The 25074-nt window shown below is 36.3% G+C and overlaps 1 protein-coding gene across 2 annotated transcripts in view; it reads right to left on the bottom strand.

Annotated features, from left to right (window-relative positions):
- tnpo3 (transportin 3) overlaps nt 1-25074 on the bottom strand; it is a 162151-nt gene that overhangs the window by 1910 nt on the left and 135167 nt on the right. For both annotated transcript variants that reach the window (XM_028814714.2, XM_028814708.2), the window contains exons 16-22: nt 24849-24989; nt 18133-18249; nt 15057-15151; nt 14767-14923; nt 13582-13749; nt 11986-12098; nt 8755-8847 (exon numbers count right to left, since the gene is read on the bottom strand). In XM_028814714.2, the coding sequence (XP_028670547.1) occupies nt 8787-8847; nt 11986-12098; nt 13582-13749; nt 14767-14923; nt 15057-15151; nt 18133-18249; nt 24849-24989 (852 nt within the window). In that variant the 3' untranslated portion in view covers nt 8755-8786. The remainder of the gene's footprint in view (nt 1-8754; nt 8848-11985; nt 12099-13581; nt 13750-14766; nt 14924-15056; nt 15152-18132; nt 18250-24848; nt 24990-25074) is intronic.

Raw genomic sequence — 25074 nt, forward strand, 5'->3', positions numbered from 1 at the left:
AAGTGTGGGCAGAAGATTCTGAACAGCAGCTTCAGGACTGTTGTATGTTTTAAAGGCCGCTCTTATGAATGAGGTTAACCTGGAGGAATACAGTTTAGCAGTTTCCAGCTACATAGGCAGTTGCACTGATTTTGGTGTGCCCCTCAAACATATCTGTTCATATTCACACAATGAACCGTGGATTAATTCAGAGGACTGCTCCACGCTTCATGCTGGCCCCAAAGGCATATGGCTCAGGCAAAGCCAGTGAGTACAAAAAATCCAGATATGAGCTATGCAGAGCTATTAGAGAAGCCAAGAAGAAATACAGACTTAATCTGAAGGTCATTACACTACTGCTGACACTCGGTGTATGTGGCAGGGATTGGGAAACATCACTGGCCACAGAGACAGAAGTAGAGGGTTGACTGCTGGCAGCCATTTCTTACTGGATGACTTCAATAATTTCTATGCCCGCAACAATGAATCAATGGGCAGGCAGGGGGCTAGTGAGGGCTTATAGCCCCCGTTGACAACACCATCTGTAGAGGATAAACCCTGGAATGCAGCTGGCCCTTGTAGCATTGCCGGACTTTCACTCAAAGCCTGTGCTTCAGCCCTTGCTGATGTTCTGGCTGACATATTTAACCTTTCCCTTATACGAGCCACAATTCCCCACCTGCTACAAAACAACAACCATTATCATCTGATGTACTGTCGATGACCTCTAGACCCACAAAGAACAATTTTATTCTCATCAGTCCACAGAATGTAATGTCATTTCTCTTTGGACTAATCAATGTGTTTCTTGGCAATTTATAACCGATTCTGCATGTGGCGTTTTTCCAAAAATGGTCTTTAATGGGGGCTTCTTGTTGATAGCTTAGGTTCAATCAAATGTCTGACTGTAACACTACCTACAGCTACTTTTAGATCATCTTTGCCATTCTGACTATTTTTCGATCCGTTTTAACAGTAGTTGTTCATTTCCTTCCGTGTGTTTCGGGATTTTGTTGACATTTTAAAGCATTTGAGATCATTTCAGCTGAGCATATTGTAATTTGCTGTACCTCTTTTCCCCCTCTTCATTTCAACTTTATAATCAACTTACGTTGTTCCTGCGAACAATGTTTGGAGTGAAGGAAGGAAATATCTTTTATAACAATGTGTGAAACATTTGCTTCCTTTCTTCCTTAATAAAGGACAGTTAACAACACAAGAGATTAATTCTCTAACTAAACTCCACACTGCTATTATTTTGAACCCTAATCCTAATTTCAATGAATGAGTCAATTACTCAGAACAAGCAACATGCATGTCATGATGGTTTGTTGTCTTTCTAGTACACTACTCCATCTACAAGTAAGCTATCTGCCATACTAATAACAGTGGTTCATCACGTTACTGAACTTGTACTGCTGTTTTTTGAACACAACTATACTAGGGAGAGGAGCAACTGATGCAGTCTTTGCATTGAGACAGCTCATACAGAGGCACAGAGAAAAACAGAAAGGTTTGCATATGGTGGGTATCAGACAAGTATGTGAGGATCATTTAGGATATGTATGAGGGAGTGAGGACTCGGGTTACAAGAAGTAAGAAGTTTGAACAACACTGCACCAGGGACCTTCTTCATGTCCATAGCTCTTTGGATATGAATCATGGGACAAAAGACCAATCTCTCTAGTGGATATGGATTTTTTTTTCTGATGACACTATTTTGTACAACACCAGAAAAGAGGAAGTGGAGAGGAAGTTGGAAGAATAGAGAAGGGCTTTGAAAGATAGGGAGTTGAAGATAAATAGGAAGCAGGCAAAATATACGAGATTAAATGATAATCAGGATTCAGAAGCTAGCCTGCAGAAAGAGTTACCAAAAAGAGTTGATACATTTAGATATCTAGGATCAGTAGTAGACCAAGATGGAAAATGAGTTGCTGAAATAACCCATAGAGTGCAGTGCAGATGGAACAATTGGAAGAAGGTATCAGGGGTATTGTTTGATTGAAGTATTAAAGCAAAGGTTAAAGGTAAGGATTATGAGACAGTGGTAAGACCAGTAATGATGTATGGAGCCGAGACATGGCCAGTAAAGGAAGTGCAGGAGAAGAAGTTGGATGTGGCAGAGATGAGAATGTTGAGAACAATGTGTGCAGTTACAAAAAGGACAGAATAAGAAATGAGACAATCAGAGATACAACAAAAGTGGGAGAATTATCTAAGAAAGATACAAGAAAGTAGGTTGAAGTGGTATAGACATATGGTGAGGAGAGACCATGAATACGTGAGCAAAAGAGTGATGGGAATAGAAGTACAGGGAAAGAGAAAGTGAGGAAGGCCAAAGTGGAGGTGGATGGATGAAGTAAAAGATCTGAAAGAAAAGGGTCTGAATGGGGGGACCGAGCTGTACGGAGAACATGGTTCAAGCACATCAACCCCCCGCAAAAGTGGAAACAGATGAAAAGGAAGGAAGTTAATAAAGAGGTGCAAATAACAAAGAAACTACAAATTCTCCAGCTAACCTGCTTCTATTTAAACCTGTATAAATGCATCATGAAGTATCTATATTAATAAAATGTTTTGAAATAAATGATGGAGAAGGGAAGAACCAAGAGGTTAAAATCTGTTCCGGACTATGAAAAATAATGATAATGTTCTTAGAAAACAAAAAACCTACAATGTGAAAAATATTTGTCTTGGAAGAATGAAAGCACTAACAAGCCATATAAAGACATACTAAGTTCCATTATCTGTGAGGCCTGGCTTCAAATTGTGAAACTGGTTGAAATGAAAACCTGCAGCAACTGCAGACCTCCAGGACCAGAGTTGAGTACTCCTGCCTTATTTAGTCTCATCTTTCTCAATACAGAACAGTCCTCTCCCAACTTCTTTGCATCAACTGACTTGTACTGGACCCTCAATCACTTAAACACTTCACTGTACGGTTACTTATTTTGGCTGAACTCTCAGTTAGCCTTACACACATCTGTAACCTTTAAAAGCAGCCATCAGGCCAGAAAAAGTAGTGCAGGTTACTGTATTCTTCAGGTCCTCTTTATTTTCCTCATGCGTTCGGCTTTCACATTTTCTAACACATAATATATTGTTTACTGTTTTAGTGATGATCTCATAATTCTTCCCAAACTTGCTTATGTAGTTCAGAGACATGGGGAGTCGGTGCTTATCCTGACAGCACTGGGTTAATGGCAGGAACAGAACCTGGATGAGGAGCCAGTCCTTTCTGGGCATGCTCACTGATACAGGTCCAGTTTAGAATGGCCAGTTAACATAACAAACCCATCTTTAGGAGGCTGCAGAAAAGCAGGGTACCTGGAGAAGAACTGCAACCTTTACATAATGCTAACCCAGGACTCTGGAGTATTGAGAGCACAGCAGTCACACTGACCACTGTGCCACACAGCCACTCCTATTCATGTCTCATCAAAAATAAAGATACTATCATTGTATAACTAAACAACACTCACTAATTTTTAGCAATCTTGGGAGCAGAAACCCTCATGTAAGGAAATAAATGAATGAATGAATGAGTAATAGCACACAAATTGAACCCCATTTCTTTATAAACGGACATGATTTCAATAGTGCTGACAAATACACAATCGGTGTTGGCACAATGATTAGCACTACTACCCCAAAGATCAACGAAAACGGGCTCAAATCCCTGCTATGCTTCCATATCCTAACGATATATAAAGTCACTTTACTGATAACCCCAAATTGCCAGTACTACTGAGTGTACCCCACCATGGATGAGTGATTTCTGTCTTCCATCTGACTATTCTGGGAAAGGCTTTGGCTATCTACAACCGTACAAATGAGATTAAGCAGGTTTAGTAGAGGCTGACATCTCTCATTCACTAATTCTCTCATATATTTTGCCCAATTCATTTAATTTTGAAACACAGTGTCTTGTCCTGTACAACTAAAATGTGTCTGCATGTTGTCACTCCTTCAGTGACAGACTAGCCCCTGATTAGGTTGTTGCAAAGATAACAGAATTGCAGGACATTGTCTGATAAGAACAGGCCTACTCATGGCCATAGTTACTGGCTGCAGCAGCCCAACCAAACAAGAGTGTGAGGTCTACTATTTTTATGCACAGGTCTGTTTTGGCAAATCTTGCTAGCAGCCATCTGTCCCCAAGCGTCACCAGAAAGAGGAACCTCCAGGCAGAGTCTTACCCAGAAAAACCAAGGGAGCACTGGGGAGATGGCCAACTGCTTCAGGTTCCTCAGGTTACATATTTCCAATGAATGCCTTGGACATGCCACACAGAGACCACAATGAAGGAAGCACAGGGGTGCCATCAAAACATGACTGCTGAACTTCCCATTTCTTGCTCACTATTGTATACCATCTTTGGTTTTATATTATGTGTCCGATTGTGCACTTGTGGGTATTGTGTAGTACCCCACATTTTTTTTATTGCTGTCCACACCTTTATTTGACCAAAAGGGAAAATACTAATAAGAATAACATTGTACTTGTTGCATAATAAATGAAAATAAATCTAAAATCTGAACTGAAAAGAAATTCTATTTTATCTTGTTTGTAAATTTTGATCACAAACATATGTACATGTATACACAAATACAGTGGAGAAAGTAATTAGGCCCCTTCAATTTCCACACACTTTATTTAATTGTAGATTTCATTAAAATGGATAAATGTGCCATTTTGCCCATCAATCTACACTCAATAACCCATAATGACAAAGTGACACTATTTTTTCAGAAAGGGTTGCAAATTTAATAAAAATCAAAACCTGAAATCTCTTACTCGTATAAGCATTCAAATCCTTAGTTCAGTACTTTGTAGAAGCCCCTTTTGCAGCAATTAAAGCCTTGAGTCTTCTTGGGCAGGTTTCTATTAACTTTGCACATCTGGATTTAGGATATTTATCCTATTCTTCTGGCAGATCCTCTCAAGCTCCATTAGATTGGGTGGGAAGTGTCTATTAACCAACATCTTGAATTCTCTCCACAGATGTTCTTTGGGGTTTAAATCTGGGTTTCGGCCGGGTCATTCAAGGACAGTCAAGAGACTTGTGCTGAAGACGCTCCAGAACTGTCTTGGTTGTTTGCCTTTGGTCACTGTTGAGTTGAAAGGCGAACCGTTGACCCAGTCTAAGTCTACATGCACTCTGGAGTAGGTTTTTTTTCAAGAACCTAACTGTATTTTGACTGCATTCATCCTTCCTCAGTTCTGACCAGTCTCCCTGCCCTTTCATCGAAGAAGTACAGCATTGCATGATGCTGCCACCACCAAGCTTCACCACAGGGATTAGACTGGTGATGAGTAATTGGAGTTCTGTCCAAAGAGTTCAGTTTTTGTCTCATCGGACCAGAGAATCTTTCCTCGTGCTCTCAAGAGTCCTTTATATGCAGTATGGCAAACTCCAAGTGGACTGTCATATGTCTTTTACTCAAGAGTGGCTTCCGTCTAGCCACTCTTCTATCAATGCCTCATTGATGGAGTGCTGCTGAGATGGTCATCCTTTGAAAAGGTTCTATTATATGAGCAAAGGACTTATGAAGCTCTGTTAGAGTGACCATTTGGTTCTTGGTCAAGTCCTTGACTTAGGCCCTTCTTCCCCAGTTACCGTGTTTGCCCAGACAGCCAAATCTAGGCATCCTGGTCATTCCAAATGCCTTCCTTTTCACTATTCTTGAGGCTGCTGTGCTCCTGGGAATACTCAAAAGCTTTAGAAAAGATTTTATACCCTTGTCCTGTTGTATGCCTCACTCACCACAATTCGATTGCTCAAGTCTACAGAGAGGCTCTCAGACTTCATGGCTTGATTTTTGTCCTGACATGCAGTGTGAATTGTGTGAGTTTACATGAACAAGTGTCTGCCTTTCTAAACTACGTCCAGTCAATTCAGTTTGCCAGAGGTGGTCTCCAATTGAGTTCTAGATACATCTCAAGGGTAATCAAAGCAGACAGGATGCCCCTCACCACAATATGAAGTGTTACAACAAATGGTCTGAATACTTAAATGAATGAGAGATTTGAGTTTTTGATCTATAATAATAAAAGGCAAAGCCCTCACTGACTGATTCACTCACTCACTGACTGACTGACTCACTCATCACTAATTCTCCAACTTCCCGTGTAGGTGGAAGGCTGAAATTTGGCACGCTCATTCCTTACAGCTTACTTACAAAAGTTAGGCAGGTTTCATTTTGAAATTCAAAGCGTAACGGTCATAACTGGAACCTCTTTTTTCACAATATACTGTAATGGACGGCAGCTCGATGGCCGTGGGAGGAGGAGTTGAGTGTCACGTCATCACGCCTCCCACGTAATCATGTGTATATGTGTATGTGTATATGTATATGTATATATATATGACAGCAACACTTATAACAATGACAACACAATTACATTGACAATCATGTTACGTTATTTTTAAAATGTTTCCTTTACTTTTTCATAACCTCTTTAGCACACTACTTCTCCGCTGCGAAGCGCGGGTATTTTGCTAGTTTTTAATAAATCTGCAAACTTTTCAAAAACATGGGTTATTGAGTGTAGATTAATTGGAAAAAAAATTGGAAATTTAACATTAAAACTGCAACCCAAAGTGTTAAGAAAGTGAAGGGATCTGAATACTTTCTGAACTCAGTGTATGTGTACGTAGGACGCGACACTATTTATGCATGACATTACAGTACTCTACGAATTGCAGTATCAAAAGCTCTAAATTTCTTTTTTTTTTTTTCTACAGTTTTCTTTGGACTTCGTGGCTTGGTTTTGGTCCTGACATGCATTCTGAATTTTGGGACCTTATATAAACACACGTGTCTGCCTTTCTAAACTACATCCTGCCAATTCAGTTTGCCAAAGTTGGACTCTGATCACATTTGAGGCGCAGCTGAAGAATAAGTAAAACAAACAGGATACATCCCACCACAATTCAGAGTGCCACAGCAAAGGGGCTGAATACTTGGTTGTATGATAACGATTGAAAATTTTTGATTTTTAACAAATTTACAAAATCATTTTTTTACTTTGTCACTGATGAACAAAAATGTCAAATGTGTCCATTTAAAATTAAATCTACCACACAATAAGTGCAGAAAGTGACATGGCCTGAATACTCCTTTAATCCATGCACTGATGAGTCTAAATGCAACCACTCCCATAGGAAGTAAATGACGTTTGAATATTTCATAACAACAACAACAACTGTGAAGGTCAGGGACATATTAGATAGTAAGCTGACATTAGGTACTCGTGAAGCGTAAAGACCTTAGTGACTTTATAAAAGGCAAGATTGTTATGGTCAGAACATTTCCAAAATAGCAAAGATTGTTGGGTGCTCACAGTTAGTCATGGTGAGTACGTACTGACAGTTGTCAGAGGAGAGAAAAAACATAAATCATTTACAGGGTGTTGGGCGGCCTAGACTCATTGATGCTCAAGGTCAACGAAGGCTATCACATATGGTGTGAACCGGAAGAGCAGCTAATGTGCCATAAATCACTGATAATTTTAATGATGGTTACAGGACTAATGTGCCATCATGACACTGAATGCATCAAACCCTTCTGCATATGGGACTGTGTAGCCACAGGTCTTTCAGAGAGCCCATTCTAACCCTTGTCCACAATAAAAGGCACCCACAATGGGCATGCTAGCATCAAAACTGTCCCTTGGTTCAATGGAAGAAGGTTACCTTGTCCAATGAATCATCAACCATCGAAAACATATACAGTGAGCAAATGAATATTAGAACTGTCCCTTGGATCAATGATTTCTGCATGACCAGGTATGTGTGCATTGTTTACCTTCAGATGAGATTTTACCAGGATGCATTAGTGGGAAGATGACAAGCTCATGAAGGGAGCATGTTGCCTTGAAAAATGTTTTGCTGAAAAGCCTTGGATATGAAAACTCATAAGGACATTAATATGGTGCATACGATCTACCTAAACATGCTGCAAATCAGGTATACACCTCATGGCAAAAATATTCCTGGATGGAAGGGATTTCTACTAGCATGATAATGTGTCCTGTCACACATCACAAATTGTTTGGAAATGGTATGAATAACATGATGAAGAGTTTAAGGTGTAGCCCTGGCCTCTGAATTCCCCAAATCTCAATCCAATGAAGCATCTGTCGTATGTTTTGGAACAAGCCCAGTCCACAGCAGCTCCATGACGCAACTTACAGGAGTTGGAGGATCTACTGCCAAAGACCTGGTACTTTTGGAGGTCTTGCAGACTCCATGCCTTGGCAGGTTGGAGCTGTTTTGGCAGCACACTGAGGAGCAACAGCACATAAGGCAATTTATTGTAATGTTTTGGAACATTAGTATATATATATATATATACACATGCGCTCACACTTATAAAATGTATTAAATCTAGCCACTGGGGGTGAAACCAGATAAACTTGGTGCCAGTCCCAAGCAGCTGGGATAAATAAGACAGGGCTAGTGTCAAGAAGGGCATCTGGCAGTAAAAGTAGCCAAACCCTTAACAGTGAAATCAATCCAATCAGCATCCGGGGCAGTGTGTGTATGTGTATGTGTGTGTGTATATATATATATATATATATATATATATATATATATATATATACATATACACACACACACACACACACACACACACACACAGGCAAAAGATGTACACACTGTGATAGACAGGGTGGTAATTTTGCACATTTTTCTAAACATTACAGCAGCTGGAGCACATTCATATTTAGGGAGCTGTTCCAGTGTATGACACTTCGTAAACTTACCCGTTTCTTTTAGGCAGATTGTGCAAACCCAGCTATCGGAACAGTCTTGTAAAGTCTCTTAGAGACCAGCATACCTGTTTGCATTCTTCAGCACTAGGTGAAAAGAAAAAAAATGTTATAACAAAGATTAAAAATAAAATTTGAACTTGTCTAATCATGAGTTTATTTTGTAAGGTCATTCTGAAACCTGCTCGGTCCAAATGAAGTTTGCAGTCAGAGCTGGACCATCAGTGCAGGTCATCAGTCCATCACAGGCAAATGAAAAATAAAGCAAAATATACTATATATTTAAAAGATTGTCTTCTTTAATACATAAAACACAGTGTTTTTTTGATATCTAAAAAAAAAAAAAAAAACCCATAAGTTAGACATAAGTGATTTTTAAATGAAGTGACATACTGTATGTATGTATATATATATATATATATATATATATATATATATATATATATATATATATATATATATATATATAAAAAACCCAAATGGTTACATTAGATAGAAGAAGATTGAGTCCAGCTGGCAGATCCAGGCTATGACAGGCCAAGTACCTGTCCTAAGATTTTTGCTTAAATTCAAACTGGCCATACATATGTGAAACCACAAGGACTGCAAACATTACAATATGGGACTATATCCATCCACATGCCATATGTCAAAAATGAAAACCTGTCTCCTTCTAGGCAAAGGGTTGCAAAATATCAGTAAGTGAGCCTCAGAAATAATGCAAATTGTTCAGCAGTTTTGAATTGCAATCCAGATAAAGAATCTTAAATTCTGAGTTGTCCTAATCCTCTTTAATAAAATCCCTGTGTGCGTCCATGTGCTCGTGTGTGTGTGTTTTCTGGTGAAGTGCGCATGCGCGGGACACGGTGTGATGCTTCAAAGGCCGCCTGATGTGTCACAAAAGACAGAGAGGGCGGGACCTATAAAATATCGCGCGGCCGATCCATTCGGATTTCGGTAAATGAGGTAAGACCTAAAACATGACGCACGAAAAATCCAATCGGGTATTGAGACGTGGAGACCAGCTTCCCCAAAGAGGTGGGATTAGTGTTTGTTGTTCACTCTGAGGATGTCAGATTTGCGATTAACAAAGTTGGCCTGGTAAAGTGTAAAGTGTTTTCCTAAACATACGAATTTTCATGATATTACAATAGGATGACTTTTAAAAGTAGATTTATTTTCGCGCACATAAAATCCATTGCTGGGGAGACGCCATACATACAATAATCAGCTGCACGCCAGCACAGATTAAAATACTTGCTAGAGAGATGTATTACTGTGAGAAAAAATTAAAGGCACACAATACAGTGACGCATATTACAGCCACATACAAGCCAGTATTACTGTAACAGAAAACAGACGGTCCTTTGCCATTTAATATAGACTGTTCCTACTAATGTTTATGCACTACTATTCTAGCGCCTGTTATTGTAACGGGGCTTAATGTCTAGCTCAGATATAAAAAAAAAAGTTCTTCTGTGCTGGAGATATTGAGTTGTGTCATAAACAAGTCTCAGAACCAGGATTTAGTCGGTAGAGTCTAAGCTTCTTATGCAACTTTACACATTACATTCTAACCACTTTAATTAGAATCACAAAAACATCATCAAAAAGCCATTAACAAGGTAGAATGCATAGAACAACTTAATTATACAGTTTATGGAGAGGTGGTTCTAACTACTCATCAGAATGTACCAGAAGGCAAACAAAATGAACAAACGTTATTTAACTACTTCTTGGTCAAAGACAATTTACTTTACAGTAACTAAGTATGCTACTGCGCAATGAATATACAGATGCAAATTATCCTCTGAATTGTTGCACTGTGTTTGACAGCTTTCATATAAGCTAAACTGACATTTTTGTAACTGAAAAACTACACAGCAAAACAAATAGAGGAATTTAAGACATTTAAATGTTCCTGGATACACACGCATTAGGCTATTTGTTGATTGTAGCTTGGCTGTGTACAAATGAGCGCGCCCTGTTTATATTTGTCCTGTAAGTAGCAGGTACCCTGTGCAGGGTTGACTCCTGCCACAAAACAGGAAGAGCCCAAGAACTGGTGAAGTTCAGTAATGAAAGGATTTTTAAACTTGCATTTAGGATAATTAAAAAAAAATACCCCACAGAAGGATTTAATTTCCTGATAGATTTAAATAAACATTACTCCATTAAGCACTCTGTGTTCTACAGTGGCCCGCCAATAAATAAAATACTAAAATCAGTTCTCTAACAGTAGGCTTTAGATTAAATAAAGAAGGAATTAGTAACTGCCCTCGGGATGGAGGGCTATTTATGAAAAGTGCAGTTCAACTAGTTTATTTGGTAGGGGCGGAGGCCGCCTACAATAGCACACACCTCAGCTCCTGTTCAAACCTGCCCAGGTATTCATGCCTGTATAAAGGCGAACTTTTAAAAACTACACCGACAAATATCAAGCCCCTGCAGGCCCATGCATAATAGTCAGGGAACAGTGTGAGTCAGAAGGTATGAATTCAAACTAAACGTTACAATTTTTTTTTCCCCCCTTGCACAATCATTTTTCCTGGTACAACCCTAGATGATAGCACATGATACATGAAAATGCAAAATGCAGACAGCAGCTTCCTGAATATGACACATCACACTAAGTTTCTGCATTTTACTATAAATAAAAACAGATGTGAAACACTGCAAAGCTTCACTTCCTCAGCCCCTACCACCTCTGACACATTAATCTCTTCCTTTTACAAATATAGTTAACCAAGCGGATAACGTCAATGACATTGACTTCATACACTTATTCAGATTCTGACAGACAATAACGTCAAGATCAAAATCTAAAACCAGGTTGGGAAGACTGATGTTCCTGTATTTTTCATAATTTACAAATTTGTAAATGTGACAAAAAGACTAAAAACATCTCTGGGCTTTATTAAAGTTCAAAAACTAAACAAGTGAAGATTTCTTTCAGTTTAATAACCCTATTTTTCTTGGAATATTAATTTGTCTTGCCTTCTATACAATCAGCGAACAAAAAGGAACTTCAGCTGCGTAGCTATAAAAAAAAAAAAAATACTCATAACACCTAGAAGTACAATTAAATGCAACACAAAAATGATCTTGAGACACTATCACTATGTTTTAGAAAACAGAGCACATCCTTGTCAAAGGATGCTGAAGTGATGGATGAAAAACTTTTTACAAATATGTAAAGCAAAGGTCACAGCTGCTTGTCTTTACCTGGTTACTTGTTTGTGAAAGTCTGTAAGTTGCTTGTGTGTCACTGTCACTGCTCCTCCAGACGTCTCTTTGGGGAGTCCCTTTAATGAGTTTTCTAGCCAACGGCAAAATGTCTTTCCAGAAAGAAAAAAAAAAAGAATAAATTGAAAACAGGCTTACTTTAATTCATGGTGACACAGAGTACTGATCACTATTGGGTGCAAAATGGGACTCATGGCAGGATGGTATAACAGTCCACTAGAGGGCTCACTTAGGCACACACTCAAAGTGTACCAGCTTAGAATATCCAGTTCGTGTCATACTCATATGTTTAAGGATGTTGAAGGAAAGCTGAAATACAGGCAGAAAATTCACTTTCTATTCCAAAAGTACACTTCACTTTTTTTTTTTTTTAATAAAGATTATATCAATTTCATAATGCACTCTGTACATATTAAGGACACATTGAAAACCATCTAAGTGCTTAAAATATGACTTATGTTTTACTCTCATAAAATTCCTTCGCAGATAAACACCATTAGTTACAAATCGTACTTGGTCAGCCATGAATGAAAACAAATAAGCCTAGCACAGTGTCTGCACTGCTGTCTCACAACTACAGTATTCTGGGTTCAAGTTCAGGTATGTGAACAGTTTACCATGTTAACGAGTGTTTGTTCTAAAAATCTATAGTCCTGGCCAGAGTATACCCTGTGGTACACTGGCATCCTGTTCATGGTGAGCTGCCAGAAAAGCTGTTGGCACCATACAATTTGGTAACAAATAAAGTGGGAAAATCAATGGATAAACAAAAATATTTTCATAAAAAGGGTATAGTCTGGTGTAACAGTTTCTAAGTAAACTTTGAACTCTGTCGCTAAAAGGAAAACCTAAATTTATTTGGAATAATGCCTATCTTCAGTCACTAAAGCAGCCTGCCTATGACATTGCTGTAGGAAGTCCATATTTGCCAACAAGCAGAGGTTGTAGGTTTCTGCAATGTGTATGAAACTTCACAGGTGAATGAACTGAACTTTTCTCAAAAGTCTCCACCAAACTGCTTAGGGTGGGCATGCTGGAAACTTCTCATAGGTCACAACTCAACCTTGAACATTTAGAGGGGACTCTGTTTTTTTGATTTTTGATGACTGGCAACATGCAGTTTTTAAATAGCTGAGAACTCCTAAAAGCACAATTATGCTAGTGTATCCAAAGAAAGTTGTGCATTTAAACATGGTCCCTCAATATGTATATACTTCAGTGACATTCATTAGAATCAGATTTTAAAATGTTTGGTCATAAGCTTCTAAATGTGCAATACCACATAATTTAAACAGAAGAAACTGAGATGTGAACTGTAATTATCAAATGTTATGCACCACTTTATACACTACACCCTAAATAAAAACTCACAAACACTTTTCCATAATCTTCTGCCCTCTTGTGGATGTTTCGTTTTTTGCTTATCCCTTTAAAAAATTACATCCAGGCTTCAGATAAGCCCTCTTCTTAACTATTCTTCAACTCTAACCTGCCTATATCTGGTGCTTTATGATAGGTAATAGGGGAAAAAAGATCAAAAGGACAATAAACTTAATGCTGTGGTCTTTTACTTACCGGCCTATCAAACAACATGATCTCCCAGAGGACTTCAGCTACATCAGGCAACGTGTATGGGGGCAGGCAGAAGCAACATGTCTGAAGAAGTTGGTTAACCATCTGCTGCCCATTCTGAGACATTACATGATGAATTAACTCCTTGCGTACCTCATAATCATCTTCATGCTGAAACAAAAAACGCATATAAACCTCAACTCTAGTATGAAATGTGTTTCGTCATAATTTGAAAAAATTTACCATGGGTTTAAGTGTTTAGTTTCATTGATTGTCTTTGAAAATACTACTGTATTTATTTTTATTTGACTGGGTTATATTTTTTAATGTTTTACTTCTTAAATATAATGATATATACACTGTAAAATGTTATACACTTATATGTGCAATTTGAAACATCTTGAATAAAAGGTATTAATTCACTGATTTGAGATAAATATTATATGAAACGTATTGCTACATAAAAAATAAAAAAAAAACTTTTAAACATACCTTTTACTCAGATTTACCACAAACCTTAACAAAATGTGAACCTCAACAGGTGGTGACAAACAGGCTCATACTGGCTTGTGGTGTCTGTGTGCTCGGTGAGTGTGGTATGCGTTTAAGTTCCATTGCCCTTCCTCTCATTTTAGCACTTCCTCAGATGTAAGAACTCTTGGTTTACAAATTTCTAAGTGTAGAAAACTCAAGGTCTTTGTTTTTACTTCAGAATTGTGCATATTATAACTATTTCACCTATAGAGATGTCATTTGCTTTTCTTAGTTTAGTACCTACTGAGTGATGTTTTACTTTAAAACAAATGCTCTGAAAATAGTCATATCACTTCTACATAAGAAGCACGTCTTTATTTAATGTTCTAATATCTTAGGAATAACCAAATTAGTGAGTTGCAAATTCTTTCCAAACTAAACAAACAGAACCACTGCAACACCATACACTGGTGTGTGCTTTTTAAGAATATAAAAGGTTTTGAATATATAATTTTTGAACATTTCATTTTCAGTTCAAGATCCACGAGGCAGATCATCCATACACAGGCCTAATTTACATGAGCAATAGCAAATTAATATTAAACATACACAAAAAAAAAAAAGTATTATAAGAGAGCATTGTTCACTATACTTAACCTATAGCAGCAATCTGTTATACTGCTGGCACTGCTTAACAGATATTTGGGTACTCACATCATTAGAAATGCCTGTATGGATAAGATCTCTCATGAATTTCATGACGCTACAGTTGGCATCTCGATGATCGAGAGTAGTGGAAGCAATGGCACACTGGATAATATGAATTATAATTTGACTTCTTAGTAGAGTAACAGGACTTCGCTGTATAAACCTGAAGGAGAGAGGGACATAAAGAACTTTTTAAAATTTTGTGTTTTAAGAATCAAAACAAATACATATTTGAACTCTTGAATTAAAGGAACAGTATTGTCTTTTCTTCCCTTGCTTTGCTTATTTTATCTTACCTTGTTGCTAATCGGAAAAGGTCATCTACTGTATCAGGATGATTTCTGAGACCATAAGGTTGCTCAAGCAACTGAAAGGTGGGCATACATAAAGCCTATAAATAAAAAATAAACAGAAAAATATAGTTCTTAATAATAACAATTTGTATGAGGCCTGTCAACATTCAAATCCAAATTTCATATACATGTAAATATGTATTACAATACTAAAAATTTCAATTCAGCTTTGACCTTTCAGTCTTCAAGCAAAGCTGCATTACAATGGATGCTGAAATGAAAGAATGAGGGATTTTTTCAAGCCTCCTTATTATAAACCATGTATTTCCACTTTACTAAAATAAATGGCCTAATTGCACTTTGGGGTTAATAGCTTTTATAGGCAAAAAAAAAAATTTGAAAATTTCTATCGATGAGAAGGAACAACTGTTTTCGAAAACAAACAGCTTGCCAAAGTTCTGAGGACGTTTCCATTTATAATAATAATAATAATTCATTACATTTATATAGTGCTTTTACCAACTCTTTCACAACCAGTTAAGTCAAGGTAGGCCGCAACTGTTCGGGTATACATAAAGGCTAACTTTAATCATGGTGTTGAGAATAATATTAGATGCCCTTCAGTCATAAAACTGGACTAACTAATGGGAAAGTGGAGAAGTGTGCAAAAACCCAGGTGACCTCATTCTTGATTGATCACCTCATTACTCACAGCCATTAATACATTTTTGCTACAGTCAACTATACTTCTGTAGATGTCACAAGAAGCTAGAAAATTGAATGTCAGTGTGAAACTCTTATTTTATATAAGCTTAGGTAGCTGTGAATCTTTAAATGTTAATATAAGTGAAACAACTGAATGTGCGAATTGTTGTACTGTAAGCAGAGGTGGGGATAATGTGGTACTAAGAAAGACACTACGGTAATGTAATTACATTTCCTAGTAGTAATGAATTAGGGTTACACATTACAATTTAAAATCTTGTACTCACACTTCATTTAATGTCAACTCAAACTGTTACTTGCTTACATTTTTTAAACAAATAATATGTAAATGATGTGAAGATCAAGACACACAGGCATTCTTATCTCCACAGCGATCAAGGAGCCAGGGTTGGCTACCTGATCTGCACTATACATACACATTTTTTTCATGCAGGCACAGAATATATTACATTTTATTATGCTGCCAAATCTATATCAGAAACGTGCGTTATTTTGTTGATATTACATAATAGTTCATTTTACTTCAAGACTGTATTCAGGACAGAGTTGCCTTTATTAAGAAATAAAGATTTCACGATTTCCTTTGAAAGATGGAAACTTTTCAGTTTTACAATGCATTGAAATAATATGATTAATGGAGAGAATTTTTGTTCTAGTTTCAAGACTGACTGTAGTGAGCGGAGGTTTGAATTATACATATGCTAGCTACGTTAATGTGTTTGCTTCTCGTGATGAACAGATAAGAATTTACATTTATAGAGGCAAAAAAGTCTCTAATCAAAGTTTCACCATCTGTTGTAAAATGCAGCACAGTATCCCAACACATTTTTTGGTCAAATATAATAAGTAAGGTAACTGAAATTTTACTTGTGAGATGATAATTAAAAAAATTAATTTTTGTTTTCAATTTGATCATCATGTGCCTTTTTGATAGTGTAAAGAGCACCAAGATGCTAGAGGCAGAGGGACATAATCCTACTGATTGCTTTCCAAAAATAAATATTCCAGGTAGCTGGCTCCAACCAATAGAGTACTTGACTATGAGCCTTTACACTAGCAATAATTTTACCTACTGCTTGCAGAATCAATGTTTGCAAGTGTTTGAGTAGTTAAGTCATATTTATTTTTAATTGTTATTTACTTTTATTAAGAGTTCTTTTTGAGAACTAACGGCCTCTACTGGCCATATTTAAAATGACACATAATTAATGTAAGTAATATTGTTAACTTCTTTAACTGGCAAACTCACATTCACTACTATGGTCATTTCCCCTTTATTAAAATACTGAAATGATATGTGAGAGTTATACTTTCCAAATTGTACATATTTACATGAGTTTAGAGAGTATCATAAAAGTAACAATTAGAAATGTGATTACACTTTCGATTAAATAATGAGAACATAATGCTACAATATGACAGAAGTATTTTTAATTTTTAATGGATTACTTTCTTTGCGTAACTAACCCAACTCTGTATATGACAATCAATAAGTATTATTTACTTATCAGATGCCTTTTCCCATGGCAGCATACAAAAAATGAACACCCTTAAAAATACATCTGACTAATTAGAAATTCTAAATAATTAATAAAAGACAATAACACATTGTAGGTAGCCACATAGTTACAACTAGTTGATAAACTGGATAAAAGCAAGTAGTGTAAGAAAATAAAATTATTTGACTGTTGATAGGGTCAGTGAAGCTGTTGATAACCAGGTGGAAAGCAGAAGGATAGGACGTTATTTTCAAGTTGTTCAGAGAAGAGGTGGTTCTACAAGCAAAAGTGCAAGTAGTACTGTGGGTTCTCTGTTTGACTACATCCACAGAAACAAAAGTCTGACCCTAGATTAAACACAAAATCTAACCTCAACTACAATTAAGATCCACACAAAAATATAAAACTGTAGTATACAACAAACAGACAGATAGATAGATAGACAGAGAGAGAGAAAAAAGGAGAATGGGAATTTGGAACATTATAGTATGTACCCCAAACCACCCAATGATTAGATATCTTGCAACAGTCATGAACACAGAGAACCAAAAAGCATTTCACAGGTTTTCCCTGTTAAAGGTTTTTTTTGTGAAAACAGCATGCCAATGATCTCTCTGCTAGTTTCATTTTCCGGATACAGGAACATATTTATGACCCAATAAATTTAAAACTTTACATTTTCATGCTCAAATTTGCTATAACAATACATACTTCTAATAATAGATATTAAAGTTTCAATTATTGTTTCTGGCGTGTGTATTTCTTCTTCAACAACTTTGTAAAAGACAGCAATAAAACCCCAAGAGTTCTGAATATACATTGAATGTTCGTTTATACTCAATAATATCCAGTACCTGTAACATGTCTAGCAGCCCTTGCCGACAGCCTTCTTCCATGCCATACTCATCCACGAGGATGCTCCCCAAATATAAGAAACATGAGTGTGGGTATATCTGATACACATTCACCATCTGAAGAAAAAAAAAAAAAGAGATTTTAGAGAATTTTTCATATTAAAATTACACTACATGAAAGTTATGTAATGTTTCCAACCTTTGGTGCTTGGTTATTGTAATATACTGACCAAAGAATGTGACACTCCAGAGTTGTACTGCCCTCAGATGCAGAAAAGCCTTTCATAGTGTAGAATGGGGTTATTTATTTATTTACTGTGCAGCACAAATTTGGTTTGACCTCAATACACTGTATATGCATAGAAGAAATTATTTTTGCTAGTAAATAAGCCTCAGTCTGCATTAATAATATGAATTTGGATTACAAAGAATTAGAAAGCAGAAGCAGACAAAGTTGTCCTCTATCATCAATGCTTTTCATGATTGCCATTGAACCATTAGCTAGTCATCTCTGGAAGCAATCAGAGATGAAAGGGGCCATTAACACTAGAATTACCAGAGTCTACGAAAAAACACGTAGATTCGGCCCACCTTAAAACCGTTCTCACCTCTCTTTTGTCTTCTAAATGTGCCGATTAAGACGAGCAGCAAGCAGCCGGCTATTCCATCCCCCACCGCCGCAGAACGTTCACTAAGTTTTCCCAGCTCATGCCTTGTTTGATTATCTGGGAGTGACTGAAGTGCTGGAGTTTTAGAGCGGAAATAATAGATCGCTATTTGGAACACACGCATTTCATGTGTGTTCCGTTTCTACACTAATCTGTGTAAACACATTTTTAAAACAAAAGTTTTTCATAATTTAGTAGTAAATGACAAAATGTAGGCATAAACTATATAATGTATGATGCCTGAAGTCCAAAGATCAAGTAAAGACTTTCACAAAAGATTCAAGGAGTAGACAACAGCTTCAGTGGCATAGCGGTAAGATTTGCTGACTTGTAATCAAGAGTCCCCGGTTCAATCCCCACTCACTCCTATATTTGCCGTTTTCAGTAGTGAGCTTCTCCTTTTGTTAATATTATACAGTACACACATACATTTGGTTTGCGTCTGTAACACACAGTGTGCATTTATAGGACTTGTAAAAGTTACTGTTTTTTTTTTTTTAAACTTTTATTCTCTGTAAATCACGATCACGATACATACTACCGCCCCCCCAAAGGGATCTGACACTGTTATTTTTCATTTGAAATGGAATAACTGTAGATGTGAGTGGTGTTTTGAGACAATGGAACTGGACATTCTCTCATCTGGAGGGATTAAAGCTGACACACAAACGCTGGCGAATCTGCCTTCTTTGTATCTCACCGTCACTTGATTTTTTTTTTATTCAGTTTTATTGAGTGTTCCTGCTCATGCTGAATTAGTGTGCACCTTATGGTGTATGATGTCAAAAAAAAACAAAAAAAAAAAAAAAAACACAGACGTAGGTATATATGATATTTGGAATTATTCGTTTTATGACCTGTATAGTACATTTCGGAAAACTTTGTGGCACGGATGCAACATTATTCATATTCATTTGCATAACATCTTGCGGTTTGTAATCAGTGACTGCGTGTTTTTTTTTCCCTGATCTTGCCAGTCCCCACATGTTGCTGTATGCTGTTTCTTTTGTACTCCAGGACATGCAGAGGATAGAATAGTACAGAGCAGTAAGTTCAACGCAATATGCATTCATCAGATTCAAATGTTAACGCTGTTACAATGTACACTCTTCTCTCTATGCTGTGGTTCTTATTACAACCTTAAGAAAGAGAGAGACAATATATGTGAAAACATCATCGCACTAATGCAATATTATTTGAAAACGAACAGCGCCAGATCGGGTGTGGATTTATGCTGGCACTATTATTGAAAGAAAAAAAAGATCGACATGTGCGTTGATCCTGCATCACTGAATAAGCTCATGCGCTCTAACATCCCCCCCATGGATCTGACTGTAAGAAACAGCGCAAGTACAGACGCAAACCAAGTGTGATCAAGAGTCCCCGGTTCGATCCCCACTCACTCCTATATTTGCTGTTTTCAGTAGTAAGCCGCTCTTTTTGTTAATATTATACAGTACACACATACATTTGGTTTGCGTCTATACTTGCGCTGTTACTTAGAGTCAGATCGGGGGGGGTGGGTGAAATGTTAGAGCGCGTGAGCTTATTCAGTGCAGCAGGATCAACGCACATGTTGATCTTTTTTTTTTTTTTTCAGTATATGTGCTTTCCCTGTTTATTTATATATCTAGTGACTTTTCTGCCTGTCTGTCTCTTTATTACGCAGTGCTCTGTCTGTCTGTGTGCTATGGATCTTAAAAATAACAGTTATAAGGACACTTGTTCATGTTAATTGCAGTCTCAATTGTTAAAAAATATTTTAAAAGGAGCATCCCACATGAAAATATAACAATCTCATTAACTGACAGTGCATACCAATTTATAAATTTTATGTCTGTTTGAGGTTAAAAAGAAAAAAAAAAAAGAAAAAAAGGAATACTTTCTTCTCAACGGGGAATTGAACTCAGGTCTCTGATGGACAGTAAGCCTGCTGCGCTCTGAGACAGCAAATCTTACCGCTACGCCACGGAAGCTGTTGTATTGTTCTTGAACCTTTTGTGAAAGTGTTTATTTGATGTTTGGACTTCATGATGCTTCACACATTCTATAGTTTATGCCTATATTTTATAACATTTATTACTAAAATATGAAAAAGTTTCTGTTTTAATAATGTGTTTACACAGATTACTGTAGAAACGGAACACACATGAAATGTGTGTGTTCCAAATAACGAGCTATTATTTCCACTCTAAAACTCCACTTCACTCCCAGATAATCAATCAAGGCATGAGCTGGGAGATGCTTGTGCACATTCTAAGACGGTGGGGGGATGTAATAGCCGGCTGCTTGCAGCTTGTTTTTATCAGCACATTTAGAGGACAAAGGACACTGGCAGAGAGGTGCGAGTTTTTTCATAGACTCTGGTAATTCTAGTGTTAAAGAAAGGCTTGAATAGAAAATCTCTCTTCGAGCTAATAATATACTTTATATATCATATTCACAATCTCTTCTAATATTGATTTTAAACTTACTAGGTAGTACTAGGGTGTTGTACCGTGTTAGCCATTATGAATGTAGAGAAAAGCCAAGCAAAATGACACCTTTTATTGGCTAACTAGAAAGATTACAATATGCAAGCTTTCGAGGCAACTCAGGCCCCTTCTTCAGGCAAGATTACCTTGCCTGAAGAAGGGGCCTGAGTTGCCTCGAAAGCTTGCATATTGTAATCTTTCTAGTTAGCCAATAAAAGGTGTCATTTTGCTTGGCTTTTCTCTAAACTTACTAGGTGAATTTCATAAGATCTCTAGATTAAAAATGAATTTGAATAAAAACATGCTTTTTCCAGTGAATGCTTTGGCATATCAGGCAAGGTCAGATAACTATTTGTTGATAATATCAAAAAATTATAAATATTTGGGGATATCCATAACAAGTAAATAATAAAATCTTTTTAAACACAATTTTAAAAATGCAATGGAAAAAAATCAAACTAAATGCAAATAGATGGTTTAAGCTCTACCTTACGTTAGATGGGAGAACTAATATAGTTAAATAAATATTCTTCCGAAGGTGATAAATCTATTCCGGAGCATTCCGATATACAGTACCATTAACAAATATGTCTTTAAAAACTTAAACTCAAGTGTAACATAATTTACCTGTAATTAAAAAAAGATTCTGTCAGTGATCTAAAGCAGAAGGTGCTGTGTCACTTTCAGTTTTACTATTGAGCTGCAAATATTTATACAATAAAAAGCTGGAAATTGACAAAAAGAAAAAACTCCACTAGCTTAGTTTACAATGGGGAAAAAAATCATGTTCTAAACATTCTTTGTATGCTCTGCTAGGTGCTCTGGTCAACACTAATTATTTTCAGTTTACAAGCAATCTAGGCATCCACCAATTACTAAAAATTTGGATGTTTTTAGTGGACATCCAGGACATATTTTAAAGGTATAGAAGCTCTTTATCAGTTTCCCCTATGCATTAATGCCTATTCAATATTTGTCTTGTGGAAAACACTTAAGATTGGGGCACACAGAGATCTCTAAGTTGACTGAATTTGCATCATTTGTATAATTTCACTCCAAATTTAATCTTCCAGTTTCATTTTTTTTCCTATAAACAAATCAGACAGAGTGTTAGAAGCATCCCACCCAATTTTCCGTACCTCTCACCAATAAGGCAATACTTGCTGGATGAATCTTCCAAAAAAAGATTCATACAGCAACGCTACAATATATAAAAATATTTCAAGGAATTCACCCTTTAATGATTGTAAGGGATCTTTCTATTACATTTTCAGAAAAGGAATTCACAGAATACAAAAAAAAATCTTTTATTAACCACATATAGCTGGTTTAAAATTGTCTAAAATATACCAAAGGCAAGATCCAACTTTGTGAGTGTTATTATCCAACTCCAACACCTGTAGGCCATATGTTTTGGAAAGGCCCCACAGCAATATCATTTTAGGCCAAAATCTATTTTTTTCTAGATAGCATTGGATATAAAGTCTCTGCCATTGCATTAATGGTAATGTATGGTTTACTACCAGATGGGATTAAAGTTTGTAATGAAAAATTGGTTATAATATCCTATATCACACTACTAGCATGTAGACTTATTTTGCTGGAAAAAATTCCAATCCACTTTCCATAACCATTGGGAAAGAGAAATCAATTCTTTTTAAGACAATCTGTACACAAGTTTTCCAAAATGTGGCAAGAGCTCTCAAACTGTGTTGCTCTCTTTGTTTTCTTTTGAATCATACTGTTCTGTTATGTTGTTCTTATTTGTTTATTTGAGATATATGCTGTTGAAAGCAACACTGCTAAAGCTTTTTTTTTTTATCTGACTACAGTGACACCTGAAATTGTTCTGTTAAACAACTGAAGCAAGCAACACTAATTTCGTCTATAAAAAGATAATGAAATTAAAGAATTTCCATGTCACATTTTATTACATCCCATACATTTTCTGACCCAACTTTTCTAGTAAATGTACCTTATAATGATAATCTGACCGATTGGCTGCCGATCTAAACCATTCAATTTTCAGCATTAAAGACTCGTTTGTTAATCAGTAAATTGGCTGATAATTAAACAGATTTTTCTCAACATCTTCTTTTGTAAGCTTTACAATAATTTAGTAGTAGTGCTCTTTTACATTAGGTAATATAGCAGTTGAGCCATAGCTCATCTTTTTTTTCTTCTCTGTAAACTGCGAGTAGACAGACTTTATCAGAGAGAAGATTAGAATATTAACTTTTAAATTAAAGAAAGTGGAGTAATAAAGAAAGAAATAGGAATCGTCCTGTGCAATTAGACAAAAGGCAAGTAAAGCGACTTTAATGAATCCAGACCTTTTTATTTTGTCCTTTATTTAAAATGAACATTGCTTGTATGAATTTGGACGGTGAGTGAGCTTGTGTTAAGTACAGCAACTCACATTAAGGAAAGAGAATGAAGAATTTTAAATTTCTACTTATTTAGCAATAGGCTTGTTTGCTTAAAAGCAAAATTTGTCAGTTTTACTTGTAAACTTGTTAAGGCTTGTATCTTCTTGATAAATATCTTATGGATATTTGATAGATTTGTAGATTTTTGAAAGGTTTTGTGCAGTATTTATTATACTGTATGACACACACAAACAAATAAGTTTCGGTAAGAAACAAGTACTACATAATCACACCTCAAGAATAAGGAATGTCTCTCCAGTACACTGCGTAATAAATAAATGTCTATTTTAACAGCAAAAAAGCTGTAGTGCAATTAATGATTAAAACCTGTAAGTGCATATATATTTACACTGCATCAGGCTTAACTGGCAATACCAATTCATTGAATCAATGTGTGAGAATAAATATTTTTTGTTAGACAAACGGTGAAAAGTACTTTTTTTAAATTAAGTTTTTTTTCAGGTAAGTACATTACAAATTAAACAAGATGACAGCTTGTAATTGTGAGAATTATTTTATGCCATTTGTTTTATGGATAAATGTATGAGCTATGTTATGTATGAGCTTATGTATGGTTATCTAAGAGCTTTTAGTATAAATTATTTTTGAAAGAAAGAAAGAAAGATCAAAACTGGTATCAGAATTGGCCAATTCAGTAACATGAAATCAGCACTGGCTCTAAAAAAAAAAATGTTTCGCCTTTGTATATCTGCTTTCAAAATTATTCAAATTACCAATGGCAATTGCAATATCAAGAACAACATGCTTTATCATGACTATACTGAAATGTACCAGCATCATTTGAACTTTGCCATAGTCCAAGCAGCTGCTTACCACGTATTAAAGGCAATCCATGTTTCCCACTTGCTACAGAAAGTTTATTTTACAATTTTTAAACAGGGTCCCTTATATATTAAAAAACACCTTAATATGTTTTAGTGGCAAATGGCAAATCTAACTTAACTTGGAACAGGTAGCAAAGTCACAGAAAGGAAAAAAATGATACTTTTTATTATACAACTTGTACAGTGTGATTATACTATAAAAGATACCTCTAAAAAGAAATTGAGGGGAAAAACACATGGCAAAAGAAAAACAACCTTAATATATCTTCAGAAAACTCAATTCTCACAAAATTTGCTTACCTGAGTAACTAGTGGTTGAAGAAGGGCAGCTGAACCCTTGCCCACACACCGCACTGCAAAACGAAGACATCTACAGCACCTTTCTACAATTCTGTTATCAGCCTGATGTTTATTTAGGGTTTCTGATAAAATGGGCCAGATCTAATTAGAAAAAAATCATTTTAATTTATAGCAAAACTGATATCTCCAACAATCAATCAACAGGTATGCTTGTGTGTGTGTGTTT

The sequence above is a fragment of the Erpetoichthys calabaricus genome, chromosome 1, assembly GCF_900747795.2.
Source record: "Erpetoichthys calabaricus chromosome 1, fErpCal1.3, whole genome shotgun sequence".
In the NCBI taxonomy this organism is placed as follows: Eukaryota; Metazoa; Chordata; class Cladistia; order Polypteriformes; family Polypteridae; genus Erpetoichthys; species Erpetoichthys calabaricus.